The sequence below is a fragment of the Enhydra lutris genome, unplaced genomic scaffold (genome assembly GCF_002288905.1).
Source record: "Enhydra lutris kenyoni isolate GAN:26980312 unplaced genomic scaffold, ASM228890v2 scaffoldscaffold33, whole genome shotgun sequence".
NCBI classification, from domain to species: Eukaryota; Metazoa; Chordata; class Mammalia; order Carnivora; family Mustelidae; genus Enhydra; species Enhydra lutris.
This window is the reverse complement of record NW_019154117.1, coordinates 9,855,907-9,869,807: the sequence shown is the minus strand read 5'-3', so window position 1 is coordinate 9,869,807 and position 13,901 is coordinate 9,855,907. Positions and strand designations below refer to the sequence as shown.

Sequence of the window (13,901 nt, the reverse complement as noted above, 5' to 3'; positions counted from 1 at the left end):
AGAGTCCATAGTCTCTCATTGTTCACCTCCCCTTCCAATTTCTCCCAACTCCCTTCTCCTAACTCCCCATGTCCTCCATGCTATTTGTTATGCTCCACAAACAGCATTAGAGCTTTGGAGTTGGCGAAGACCTCCAGGTGCTGGAAGGGTAGCATGCCAGGAGAAGCCATGGGAGCTCTGGCACCCTTCCCTCCATATTTAGCGCTATGACTCTCTTCCATTTGGCCATTCTCGAGTTGTATCTTTTACAGTAAACCACCAATACTAAGTAAAGTGCTTTTTGGATGCCCTGAGTCATTCTAGCAAATTACCAATCTTGAGGAGCAGATCACAGGAACCCCTGAATTTGTATTCTAATGGGCAAAAATGTGAGGAGCTTGGCTACCCCATTTTCTGCTGGTATCTTAAGTGGGGGCAGTCTTGTGGGACTGAGCCCTTCCTCTGTGGGGCCTGGGCTAACTCTAGGTAATTAGTGTCAGAACTGAATTTAATTGTTGGGTACCCTGTGGCATCTAAGAATGAGGGCCTTGGTTGGTGTGAGGAAACACACACACACACACTCAATAGGTAAACACTGAACTAAGGCTCCACTCCAGGTGCAGCCTTGTGTTCACACACAGGTTAAGAGGAACTCCTCCCTCCGTGGACCTCAAAGAGTAGCAGGTTTGACTCTCTAACCCAGAAATTACCTGCTCCCTGAATATTAATGGCTCCCTGAATCAGTTTACTCACCCACCAAAGCAGGATGATAATTCTACTCAGGGAAGGGGTGGTTCTGGAACTATTAACACAGTAATGCACGTATCTGATGTATCTAGAAGGTGCCTGGCTCATTGCAGGGACCTTAAAAATGATAACTAATTGTATTCCAACTTTCAAGCATAGGAGAAGACTAAGGATAGCACCAAGGTTCATACTGAGTACAGAATATTTCAGTCTCCCATGTGATATCATCAGTCTGAGATATTCCAAAGTAATTAACACTGAATATTGCATTCCTTTGGCAAAATCCTACTGGGCATGTACCTTCTGCCAGGTAGCCATGTATGCACTGGGGAGACAGTGAAGACAACTGACAAAGTCCCAGCCTCCTGGGGTTTATATTCTCTTGGGAGAGACACAATAAAACAAGTAAATGTGGATGTGAGATGGGGGTAAGTGCTAAAGAGGGGAAGTAAAGTGGGGTGAGAAAGCTCAGCGGGACTCGAGTGTCAGGTGATTTTATGCAGGGTGGCCGGGAGAGTCCTCATGGAGAAGGGGGAGGACCAGCCATGCAGATATTGGAGGGAAGGCATTCCAGGCTGGGGAGACAGCCGTTGTAAGTGTCCTGAGGCACAAAATTCTTGGCATGTGCACAGAACAGCTGGAGCGCAGAAATAGGACAGGTGGCTGGAGATGCAGTCCGAGGGAGGAGGAGGGGCCATTTCCAGGAGATGTTCTGAGACCATGGTAAGGATTCTGGTTCTTTTGTGAGTGAGATGGGGCGCCACTAAAGGATTTTTGCAGAGCAATGAGGGGATCTATTTTTTTTTTTTTTTTAATCATTCTGGTTGCTGTGCTAAGACTAGGGTGTGGGTGGGGACTAGGCAAGGGTGGAAGGAGGGAGACCAGGTGGGAGAGGGATGCAATAATCTAGAGGCCAGAACACTAGCCTGGCCCTGGATAGAAATGGTAGAGGTGGCAAGGGAGGGCCAGACTCTGGTTGTGCTTTGAAGGTCACATTGGTAGAGTGTGCTGTTGGAGGTCACTATTGTTTAAGTCAAGTTGGGTGGGCTACCTGAGAGAGAAATCCCAAGAATAGGGGCCCATGCACACAAGGGCACTAAAAACAGGTGTTGCTCTTCTTATAATGTTAAAAAATTCAATGATTTGTCTATAGGGCTTAGGAGTTCATCTGTTCATTATTAAAAGTGTGGCTCCTGGACCAGCAGCACAATATTGCCTAGGAGTGTGCAGAAATGCAAACTTTCTGGCCTTTCTCAGTTCGAGTCAGAATCTGAATTTTTAGCAAGATACCCAGATGACTTAAATATACACTAAAGTTTGAGAGCACTCACCTAATTTGAACCATTTGGGGAACTGTTCAAAAATGCAGTCCCCACCCTAGAAAAATTAAGGTAGAATCTCTGGGAATGAGGCCCACGCATCTTTACCAAAGTCCCCAAGTGGTCCTGGCGTGTAGCCTGGGTTAGAATCCCAGATCCAACTCTTCGTTCCTGGAACATTTCCTCTGCACTACTAGGCTTATGGGGAAGTGTCCTCAGAAGCCCATCTCTAAAGAGACAGCCAGATCTAGGGTAGCATGAAGGTATGTAATTAGAATAACCCAATGTTCTAATTTATTGGGGGCAGTTTCAACATAATTATTAGTGCCTCCTTTCACTCTCAAGTGTATCCGGGTTTAGATGAGAAATTATGTTCTCCCAATGTAACATAAAATGGCTCTGTACTTAACATTTTTGGATGATAAAGTCCTCGTAAGAACAAGTAGAACAAAATGGCCGCCAGCTCTTGGTTGGACAGATGAATTCCTTATATGACTCCTGGTGTTTAGATATTGGTCCTTAAACTAGTCTATATACAGCATATCAGAAATACATCAATTCCTGTCAACTGTAAGGAGGGTTGGGGAAAACTGGTCTCAAACCAAAACTTGGGGTGGGATAGGGTACAGTCAACTGTTGATGACCCACAAGCTGATTATCAGGATGTGATTATCCAGCCCTTAAAAAAAACTTTTCCTTCCTTTTCCCTCTGGATTTTTATTGTTCGTGGAGCTACTCCACCCTCAGGTTCAAAGGGAAAAAGAGAGAAGGTAAATAAAAAGTTAATTGAGCACTCCCACTAATAAGCTTGGTGGGAAAGAAAGTGGAAAATAATGGGGCTGTTTCTGGTCACCTGTGAACTTAAATCCTCTTGGCTCATCCCTTTTTCCAAATTATTACCAGCTGGTTTGACGTCTTATTGAAAGCCTACTGATTGCTGGTAAAATTACCCTTGCATTTTCAAAACTATGTGATCTTCCAGAAATAGGCCTTGGAGGCTTTCCTTCCTAATTAACCAAGGACACAGATCAAGGGCAAGGTAAGCACCTTGTCCTTTCTCCCAGTTCCCCTCATCTTCTTCCTCCCCTCACCACCCATTCCTAGAGGTAGGTGGATAGAATTCTTTAAAAATATTTTTTGAGGTAATAAAATTATTTTAAATCACTTAAAATAAATACCATAGTAACTGTTGTGAAAATGTACCCAAATAAATCTACAGGCAGGAGAAGGGATTCTTGAGCATACAGGCTACACCACAGATTTTCCTAGCTGCATCCCTGGGATGGTTACAGACGCTTTTTTGAGGCAACCACAGTGTTAATGTTTAAAACACGTTCTGTTTCCATGTGTTTAAAATGTCTGGACTGAAGTGTCCATTGATTGATGAGTGGATAAAGAAGATGTGGTACACACACACAGGAATATTATTCAGCCATAAAAAAAATGAAATCTTGCCATTGGCAATGGCACATACGGAGCTAGAGAGTACCATGCTAAATGAATTAAGTCAGTCAGAGAAAGACAAATATTATATGGTTTCACTCATATGTAAAATTTAAGAAACAAAATAAAGCAGCAAAGGTACCAAAAAAGAGAGAGAGAGAGAGAGAGAGAGAGAGAGAGAGAGAGAGAGAGGCAAACCAAGAAATAGACTTTTAACTATAAAGACAGATTGCTGGGTTACCGGAAGGTAGGGGGATGGAGGAAATGGGTGATGGGGATGAAGGAGGACACTTGTGATGAGTCACATGGATTGGCTGAATCACTACATTGTACACCTGAAACTAATACCACACTGTGCTAACTAACGAGAAATAACAACTTTAACAAAGATGTATGGACAAGAAACTATCCATGCAAAGTACAATAACCAGATGCTGGGAAGCCAGTGGAAGAGAACTCTCTAGTCCTTTCGCTATTAACCGGAATATAGGTGGGTACTGAGTTAAGGCAGGTAAAACACAAATACCTGTTGAACTGGAAAAGTTGATCCATGGAATCCCTAGACATTCAAGAGGCACTTTACTGGGGGTCTGAGCATTGGCGGGGGGCAGTATCTGTTCTTTTCCTGGGCTGCAAATCGGAACTAGCTGGAACGTGGCAGGAGGTGTCTTCAGCAGAGGAAGCAGTACAGCTGGTCTTTGCCCATCAGGCCACAGATCAGTAATAACCTGAGGAGCATGCCTTATCTGGGATCTCTGTTAACGGCTGACCAAAGGCATTTCCTTCCAGAGCTCCTCAAAGGCAGAAACTGGGGTCCTCAGAGGCAACACTGTCAGGAGGCCTCAAACAGACAAACTTAAGAGCCTGGATGTGGTTCAGCAGTGTTGGGATGGTGAGTCTGCTCAGAATCTTCTTCCTCTTCCTTACGGGTGTCCATGTCTTTTCAACCCTTATTCTAAACTACCCCCTGACTTGCATGTGTTATGGAATAGGGCTTCCGTAGGCGAGCCAATGATATCAGGTATTTTAATAAGGAGTTCTATTTTAAGGTGAAATTTTGGGCTGGATCCTGAGCTAAATATGGTGAGCCCCCCCCCGCCCCCCCCAGCCAGGTTTGGGAAGACCCTGACTCAGGATTAAAAAGAGAAGGCAGATTATTGATCAGAAGAACAACATCAACAAAAAGTCTCCAACCATTCAAAATGGCAAACTCTGGGAACCAACGACATGGAAAAGAAACAGTACTGGCCATGGACTCAAGCATTATTATGTTTTCTTTACCCACAGACTGAAGCATGTACTTCACACACAGCCCTCTAGCAGCAGGCCTATGGAGGTTTCAGCATCAAAGGAAGCGCTGGGGGGAAAAAAATGGTGCCCCTTGGCTTTGGTGGAACATCTCAGAGAGAGACTCAATTGGGCACAGGATTGTTTCTGCACATGTCTAAAGGCCTAGGCGTCACACTCCTGCAGTCAGTGTGGAAGGTAAATACAAATAAGCAAGTATTGTAACTAGTTAGCCTGTGCAAACAGGGAAAAGAATGTTGAGAAAAAATAGCCTTGAGTCAGAGTGAGTCAGAGTTGGTGAGGCCAGGAATGTCATTCCTCACCCTGTATGTAGCTCTGGATTTTTAGGCCCTTGTTTTAATCTCTTTTCCCAACATGAGAAGTAAAAGGGGTTTATATGGAAAGAGAGGGTAAGTCTCCAATTCTTGCATGATTTGGTACTATCTTGGGTGAAATGTACTCACAGACAAATTATGTTGGCAGGGCGTGGCCCGTCCTTGCATGAAAAGCCTGTGACCCTGACAGGGAATGCCCGGGGCCTTATATTAGCTTCATACTCTCAGCTCTCAGCCTCCAGGGCCCCTCCTTCCCCATCTGAGATGATCTGTCCCCAAACAGATCTGGTTCTGTAGTGAGCTGTGGGGATCTATGGCACCATATCTCTCAAGTTCTTTGAGACTCTCCCCGACTCTCCCAAGAAAGATACCATTTTAAGAAAAACACACTAAACCACTAACGAAGAAAGAAAACCCTTTCTGGTCTCATTTTAGAGCATAACTTTGGCAAATGATCATTGGTAATTTGGAGTAACTCTAAAATGAAAAGTAGCGAGATTTTCTTTGCTTCTCTACTTCTCCGCGAAGGAAGTGTTGCAGAAACCAGTGGTTTCATCTCAAGGAAACAGCTCATCCAGGACTCTGCTTCCATACCCAGAGTGGCGTAAAGACCAAGGGGGTAAGGGACAGCGAGCAGTGTAGCTGGAAGTATCCAATGTTGTGGTAGGTCCTTTCTGCTATTAATTAAGGTTGCCTGCAGCTTCAATGAATATAAGAGTGGAGATGCTTACGGTTGGGCTATTTATGATTTTTTCTGAGTTCTTCATTAGCTCTGCTGTTGACAACATGAAGGGGCTTTGCCAAACACAGGGTGGCCCAGCCTTGGCTCGTCTAGCTTAGCCCCCCTTAACTTTAAATGCAGACCAGCCCTTGCCCCACTTCTTAAGAGAAACTGCGCTCTGCAGCGATCTCAGACAGGAGACATCCACACCTGCACCTCAAGGTCACGATCCACCCAAGAGTTGGCCAAACACCTGGAGATTCATTATTTACACACGCAGAGTCAAGGCTCTGAGGAGTTGGACCAGCTTGACTCTAACTAAAAATTTCTCTACACAATGTAGTGTTTCTTGATGTCATCCCAATTTAATAAACTGCAGAACAATCAAGAAAGGCAAGGCATCTGGGAAATGCTGGTCTAAACTCATCAGAGACTAAACCCCCAATTTTCTGTTCCAAACACTGTCATGAACGACTGGAATTTGCCTGGAGTTACCTACTGTCAGCTTGTCCTTCGGCGGGATCTATCCATCTAGAAAGTAAAATCACCCAGACTAAAAGCCCCCAAGAGCTCCCTAAAATTTCCAGGAGTGATGAGACACACGGTGCTGAGGGTACCTGGGGCTCCTGGTCGTGACCGCTGGGATCCCTCTCGTAGCTCTCCGCATACAGTCTGATGGTGGCCCTCATGCCACTAGAGGAACTGAGCCGGAAGATGAGCCGAGACGCATCTGAGAAAATGATCCTCAGGCCCTGAGACCAAGAACAGCCAGAAGGGATCAGTGAATCATGGGAGACACAGGTAGAAACAATTAATACCTACATGTGGTTAATGCTGGGGGAGACTTAGGGGCATAACTATGAACAGATGTTTGAGTTCCTTTGGTCGGGAGTTGTGGGAGCCAGAAAGAGGCAGAGGGACAAGGAGGGGGTGATATTTAATAAATGTCCCTGGGCCCAAAGTTCGTCCCTTAGAAACTGCTGGATGCAGTGGGAAGAGGCAATTTGTCTATTACAGTAAAGCAAACTGTCTGTGTTAAGCCCACCCTGCGTGCTACTAGGCTTTGCTTTAAGTTCATCTCTTTCGATTTTTCCCTTGTGCCCACATTCCCCTCGGTAGCACCCGAAGCTTACAGTGACGTGGTCAGGTCTGGAGCCTCAGCTGGATCCTGCAGTTCCTGCACACAAACTCTTCTCCCTGGCTCTGTCCTTCCTTCTTACTCTCTGACCTGGCTACCAGGATGGCATGGGAGGCAGAACTGAAGCACTATTAATTTGCTTTTGGCTCAGAATGCTTCCATTTTCCATGCCCCTGTTTTCGTTAGTGCAGGGATATGTGAAAAATAGGACCGGAAGATCATATTGGAACATTTGTTGAAGGACATTTGTTTTCTTAAGACAACTGATAAAGCCCTTGTTATAAATAAGCATATCGGCAGAGGCCAGAGGATAGAAGAAGAGGAAACAAAATAATTAGTCTGGCTGCTTGTTATTTCTGAAAAAGGAGAAGTCTCAGGCAACTTGGACATCAGACATTTACCCTAAGAAATTGGCCCTTGAAACGCATCTGGCCTTAAATCATGGTTGTTAAGAATAAGCTATGATTAAAAATATACCTGACATATAAATTCAAATGCCAACCCCTGACCCTACCCCCATATCTGCTGGGGTCGAAGGGAGGGTGGGGACCACTATGATTCCATCTGCATGGTTTTCTGCTTTTTAAGTTTTGTTGGCATATTTTGTTCCTGTCCCCAAACAACAGCCTTAGCCTCATTTATAGCGATTCACTGTTTGCCACCATGCATGTGACAAAAAGGAGCCATCTCCCTTTCTGGCAACTCATCTCTCTCCGATACTAGCTTTGCAAACAGGGTGATACTAACCAGGATTCATTCGTTGGGCAAACATTCTAGAGTAGCTCCTGGGGACCCGGTCTTGGGCTAAGTCCTGGGGATATGAAGAGAAAGACACCGTCCTTGCTCTCCATAAGCCTGGACTAGTCACCGCAACCATAGTATAAGGAGGGGCAACCATCTTCCTAACCACCTTCAGCCGGAGGAGTGAATAGTTAGGACATTCCAAATGGAGTACATGCCTCAATTCCCTACTACCTAGTAAGTGTTCTAGACCAAATTATGTTCAGACAACGAGGCCCCAAAGGTTCCATGACTGCATCCATGGTCATGTTTCTACAAACTCCTTTGAAGCTGTCATTTCTTTATAAGCTTGCACTCTCCTTGTCACCATATATGGGACACATGAGTAGACAACTAGTTGCTCAGGACTATGGGTTATGCCCAAGTTGGTTAAAGCAATATTTAAGGTCGAAGCCCTAAGTCCCCTGTTTTTATAGATTCCAAACCACTTGAGGCCCCCTCTTCTGATGACCACCCAAACTCAATCCTTTCCTGTAGCTCCCATGACACCATTAATGTAATTAACGAATAATTCATTAATATCCCCAGAGTCTTATACAGCCAGTGGGAGGTATTCAGAAACTCAGGCCATAACAAACCATCAACATGTATTATCAACTCACAACAAAGCTTTTATACAGTGAAATGATGTTACTTTTTTTTCCTTGTGGGTCGCCCTATCTTTGGCTGTTCTTCCAGAAGGCTGGTTAGAATCTACACCTGCTAGCCTGGAGTAGATTTTGCGTTTGAAACGATGACAAAGGTGTGCATGAGGTACTGCTGACTGCCCAGCCTTCTCTCTTTCCTAAGGACACAGCCATGAGATCTCGCCAGAGAACCCCTGTTGCCTTGTGAGACCTCCAAGTGGGGAACATCACTGTTCTCCTCCTCCACATGGCGGGACAGAAGTTCTAGACTCAGCCCAGTTCTGGGCTGCAGTAACCCCAGATCCCTGTCTGCCGAGTGTCACTTTGATGTGGGAAGCTGCCCTGGCGTGCTTGGGTGTCTCCATGTTCTTTCAGCGAACTTAATGAATGTGCATTCTGAACACAAGCCATGTCCTCTCCAGTATGCATCATCACCTACTTTCAGTTAAATTACGAGGCCAGAGTCACCACTAAACAAGACTTGCCAAGTTTCTCAATGTTCCGTGATTCCAACAAAAGCATACCCATCATACATTTTGCTTTTGTAAATTTGCAGTTTAAACCAGGGGTTGGCAATACAGTTTGTCAGCCAAATTGGACAGGCCACCTAGTTGTATAAATCAGGTTTCATTGGAACACATCCAGTCCTTTTGTATTCTCTAGGGCTGCTTTTGTGTTATAACTGCAGAGCTGATTCGTTAGAACAGAGACTGTCTGGTCCATAGGGGCTAAAATATTTACCATCTTTTATAGAAAATGTTTGCTAACCCCTGATATAAACCACTACATTATCTACAAAGCGAAAAACTTACACTTTAGCTCTACCCCTGAAAATGTTTTATCTATGTGCCTTATCAAAATCCCAAGACAGAAAAAGTATGAAGGGTGTCTAATCTGTGCATTTCCATAGGTATTCCAGCCATAGATTTATCTAATGTGTTTTGACTTGAATCAACTTACTTCTGACTACTCATGACAAAAATGGATTTATTAAATTCATTTTCATTTCTCATCCTCTCTTTCCTTGCAAGGGTCTACAGGGTCCTGCCTCATAAAACTCATTTTTGTAGTCACTCTAGGAATATTCTTGGAGATTGTATAAAATTCCACATGAGACATTTCCTCAAGAGCCAAGTGTTGGGAAAGCCTTTCCTTCCCTGAGGAACTGGTATTTTTTTGTCTTTCTGACAATAATAACTCACCATAGTTCCCTTTTCAATATGGCTGCCAGAACACTTAATGCCAAATTTGAGGTTCAGCCCAAGCGGATCCTTATGACTTGCATAACTATGAATTTTTCTTCTTCTGTTCTTGACTCTCCATTCTTATTTATATTTTCCCTAGTCTTGATTTCTGTTTCTTATTTATATCCTAACATCTTCATTATGCATGTTTTTGCCGCCACAAATCCTCCTGAAGAAACAAGGCCCAGCTAGAAATAAGTAAAAGAAGTTCCCATCTCAGCCTGAACCCTAAAGAGTTGGAATTGCTGAAATAGGTCTTTGGGTCCTTCATCAAGCTTACAAGCTCTGGTAGGGCAAAGCCTTATGTTCCTTGTTCGCCATTTATCCCCACAGCCCGGGACAAGGGCTGGCACAGACTAGGCCCTTTACAAACATTTCAGTGTATGTCACTGATTGTTTGACACCTGGGGTGAGCATCACTGGAGTGTCTCCTTCCACATTTAAGGAGGGCTCACGGGCCAAATGAAAACACACTTAGGTTCTCCATCAGTGAACCGGGATAAACATATTTACCTGGAAGGGTAGTCATGAGTAATGCTGTATCTACTTAACCTTCATTTTTAAGGGTCTAATTGGGGTCAAGACAATGGAGTTGAAACGTGGTAGGTTCTTGTCCCCACTTGTGTGATGTTAGACAAATCATAAAGCCATGGATTGCAAAATTTGCTGCACACTGGAATCGGCTGGGGTCTTTCAAAAATATTGCTATCTGGCTCTTACCCTAGACACTGTAATTTAATTTGAGTAAGTTATCACTTAGGCACCAGGATAGCAAAAGCTCTCTGGGTGATCCTACTGCATAGTCAGATGTAGGCATGCCAGTAGTAGTCACTTTTGTCTGGGTCGCCTGCCTCATGGGTCAAGTGACTGACTAGAGTGCCCACCCATTTTCAGGAAGATCCCTTTAAGATCTCCGGTTTCAGCTGTGTACTCCCAAGGGACCGGAATCTCAGGAGTGCTAATAAAACGTCTTGCTGCAGTGTCCTGAGAGCCTCCTAATGCCTTGCCAATAGCAGAACCATTACAAGAATCTCCCTTGAGCCATCTGACACTAAGAATTTTCAGCACGATCTTCTCAGGGATTCCTAAAGCTACAGTGAAGGCATCCATGACACCTCTGTAGTCATAGCAACAACAGTGGCCAGAACATCCAGGATGACACAACGGCCCCAAGCTCAAAGAAGGGGAAGAGATGCCGTCTTCCATGTTAAGATCATGTTAATTACAGAGCAGGGTATCCAAGGGGCCCTGTCTGTACCAGCCCAACATTTTCTTCCTGTTGAAGTGCCTGTAGCTGAATGCCTCGGTGACAAGTGTGGGGTTTTGCCCACCTTCGCTTTGTTCCAGCACTGTTAAAAGGGCTGTGCTTTCTTGCAAGTTTCTCCACCCCAAAATCTTCCAATGTGCTTCCAGGTACCACTAGAGCTTCTATTTTTCTCCCCACACTTGCCCCTCTTTGGTTTGCTGCTCATGGAGAGTCAAGTTTGGAAATGATAAAGCGGTGGAATTCTGGCTTGGCGTATCAGCCAGTGGTCTTGAGCAAGTCACTTAAAGCTCTACAAGACTTAGTTTCCTAAAAATGGATGAAAGACAATACCGCCTGACTTCCTGGGTTGCTGTGAGCATCAGATCAGAGAATATATGTGAAGAGTGCTTTGACAATTATAAAATCAGTCTATAAATACCATTCTTATCTTAAGCTTTTAATGAACATGGTACTATGCTCTTAGTCATCTGGGCTTCCAGACTTTGCAGAAGATTGCCAAATGAAGCTTGAATGGTGATGGCTTATGGCATATTTATTTTTAAATTAGGCAGCATTAAGATTAATTTTATTTTAAGGGCTGTGCCATGTTCTCTGAAATCACTACTAAACTCGCGGATCTGCTACCATTTATCTTCTCCATCCCTTCCACCGAACTGACTTCTTTGACCATAAAATGCCCCTTCTAAGTTGATCTATTTAGACCATTAGGGTCCTGAAGCAAGGATCTCAGAGTCATCGGGGCCACTTCCTCCCTTCCCTGGAAAGAAAGGGGAAGTTAAATACTGCTTCAGGTAACCACTGGTCAAGAGAGGAGCTGGAACTTGAAGTCTTCTGACCCTAGGCTTATACTTTGAGGTTGAAACATAAGAGACGGCTCAGAGCCACACATTGCTTCTCGTGACATATCTGAACAACATCTCGTATGTTTTCTACCATCTCCCAAACGAGCACAGAGCCTTACGTAGAACAAGTATGTGATAAATGCTGGATAAATAAATGTTGATTTTTTTTTTAAGCCCTCATGTAAATCAATGCAGAGAGATGTGCAAGTTGCTGAACACACAAACAGAGCTGCCAGATGTTTGTTTGGAGACTACAGAACATGTTGGAGCCAGGCAGGGAAGGAGGAATTATACATTACCAACAGTTACTTGGCAGTATCCAACCCCGTCAAATAGGATGTAGGATGGATTCCAGGGGAAAAGAGCACATGGCCCTGAAAGCCAGGACAATGTCACATATACAGTCAGTTGGCCACATCAGGCACATGAACCTGGAGACAAGACAGGCGTGGAAGAGAGAGACTCTAAGCCTAATTCACATGTTGTCTCTCACGGGGGATCCCAGAGTTTTGTCTGGAAAGCCTCAAGGTGAAAATACTGCTGTGTAATATCTGAACCATATTTTGCAGAAGAAGGCATGCAGCTTCTAAAGCAGAAGATTTAGATTGGAGAGACATCTCTCTCCATGAAGAAAATTAACTAGAATTACCCATTTTTCTTTGTTGAAGTCAGAGTTAGCTGCAGGTGTGAGTTCAGAAGGGGTTGAGCAGGGCAGCAGCTCGTCCATACTGTGCCCTCATAGAGATGACAAACAGGAAGACAAATTAGAGAAAAGCATCTTTCCTCTTGGCTGGCCTGGGCTTCAGCTTCTCCTTCCCCCACTAGCCCGGGTGCCTTTTGCAGTGCACTAACTGCACAGCCATACCCAAGTGCCCAACTTTGGGGAGCAAATTCTCATTTAGTCTTTTTCACCACCAACCCAGTTCTCTTGGAGACCAATAATTGCAAATAATTATTTGGGGGAAATCAAGGCCAAATGACTTCCTAAGTGTTCTTTTTAAACATATGCCCAGCAAAAACTGCATTAGGTGATGAGAGCACTACTGGGAGAGAGAAGACCTAAAAATTATCCAGATTCCAACTATCAGATTTGGAACAATGGAACTAGGTCACATATGTTCCATTTCCCCTCATCATTGGCCAAAATGGCTGCTGATCCCCGTTCACTCAACACCAGCCTCAGTTCTGGGATATTTTGGAATCAGACATACTTTACCCAGACAACAGAGGTAGCTTCCTCTCTCAGTTCCTGTGATAGTCCACAGTTTTTTCCTTTTAATATTTATGTTTCCTGGTAACGGTTACCCTCCTAACTATACACAGAATTAGTAGTTCGGTAGGAAGTAATTATGATGTCATTCATTCCAGAATACTTAGATTCTTATCACACATCTTAGCAGGATTAGACTACCAGAATTTTAGAAGATAGTCCTAAAGCAATCAACTTATGTCAGGGGAAGTGCTTCGTTATAACAAAACTCCAGTGAATCAGAAGCAAAGTAGTAAGAACTTACCAACTAATCAGAAACACTGTCTCCCTCTCCTTACTTCCTACTCAACCAATAGGTCTTTATGAAGCAATGAATATGTGTTTGGTCTTTGGAAGATGAATAGCAAAATCACAGGAAAAGTAGCTATTATTAAAAACATTTTTTAAAATACATGTTTTTTTTTTTTTTTAAGATTTATTTATTTATTTAAAAGACACACTGAGGGGCACCTGGGTGGCTCAGTGGGTTAAAGCCTCTGCCTTCAGCTTGGGTCGTGATCCCAGGGTCCTGGGATCGAGCCCCACATCGAGCTCTCTGCTCAGCGGGGAGCCTGCTCCCTGCCCCCCGCCTGCCTCTCTGCCTACTTGTGATCTGTCTGCCAAATAAATAAACAAAAATCTTAAAAAAAAAATAAAAGACACACTGAAAGAGGGAGAGAGGGAGAGAATCTATATAGACTCCCACTGAGGGCAGAGCCTGACACGGGGCTCGATCCCAGGACTCTGAGATCATGACTCTGAAATCAAGAGTCAGATGCTTGGCCACCCAGGTGCCCCTAAGACGTGGTTTTCAAAGTGTCCTACCAAAAACCTCAGTTGTCTTTATGTAGCACAACTACAGTGTTGTAGAATGAAAACTAGAGTTGCGGATTGTAAGTATTG

General features: G+C 44.1%; 1 protein-coding gene across 1 annotated transcript in view; it reads right to left on the bottom strand.

Annotated features, from left to right (window-relative positions):
- Window positions 1-13,901, bottom strand: part of LOC111153612 (phosphoglucomutase 5) — a 231,052-nt gene that overhangs the window by 33,732 nt on the left and 183,419 nt on the right. The window contains exon 10 of the mRNA XM_022512745.1: window positions 6,449-6,583. Coding sequence (XP_022368453.1) covers window positions 6,449-6,583 — 135 coding nt within the window. The remainder of the gene's footprint in view (window positions 1-6,448; window positions 6,584-13,901) is intronic.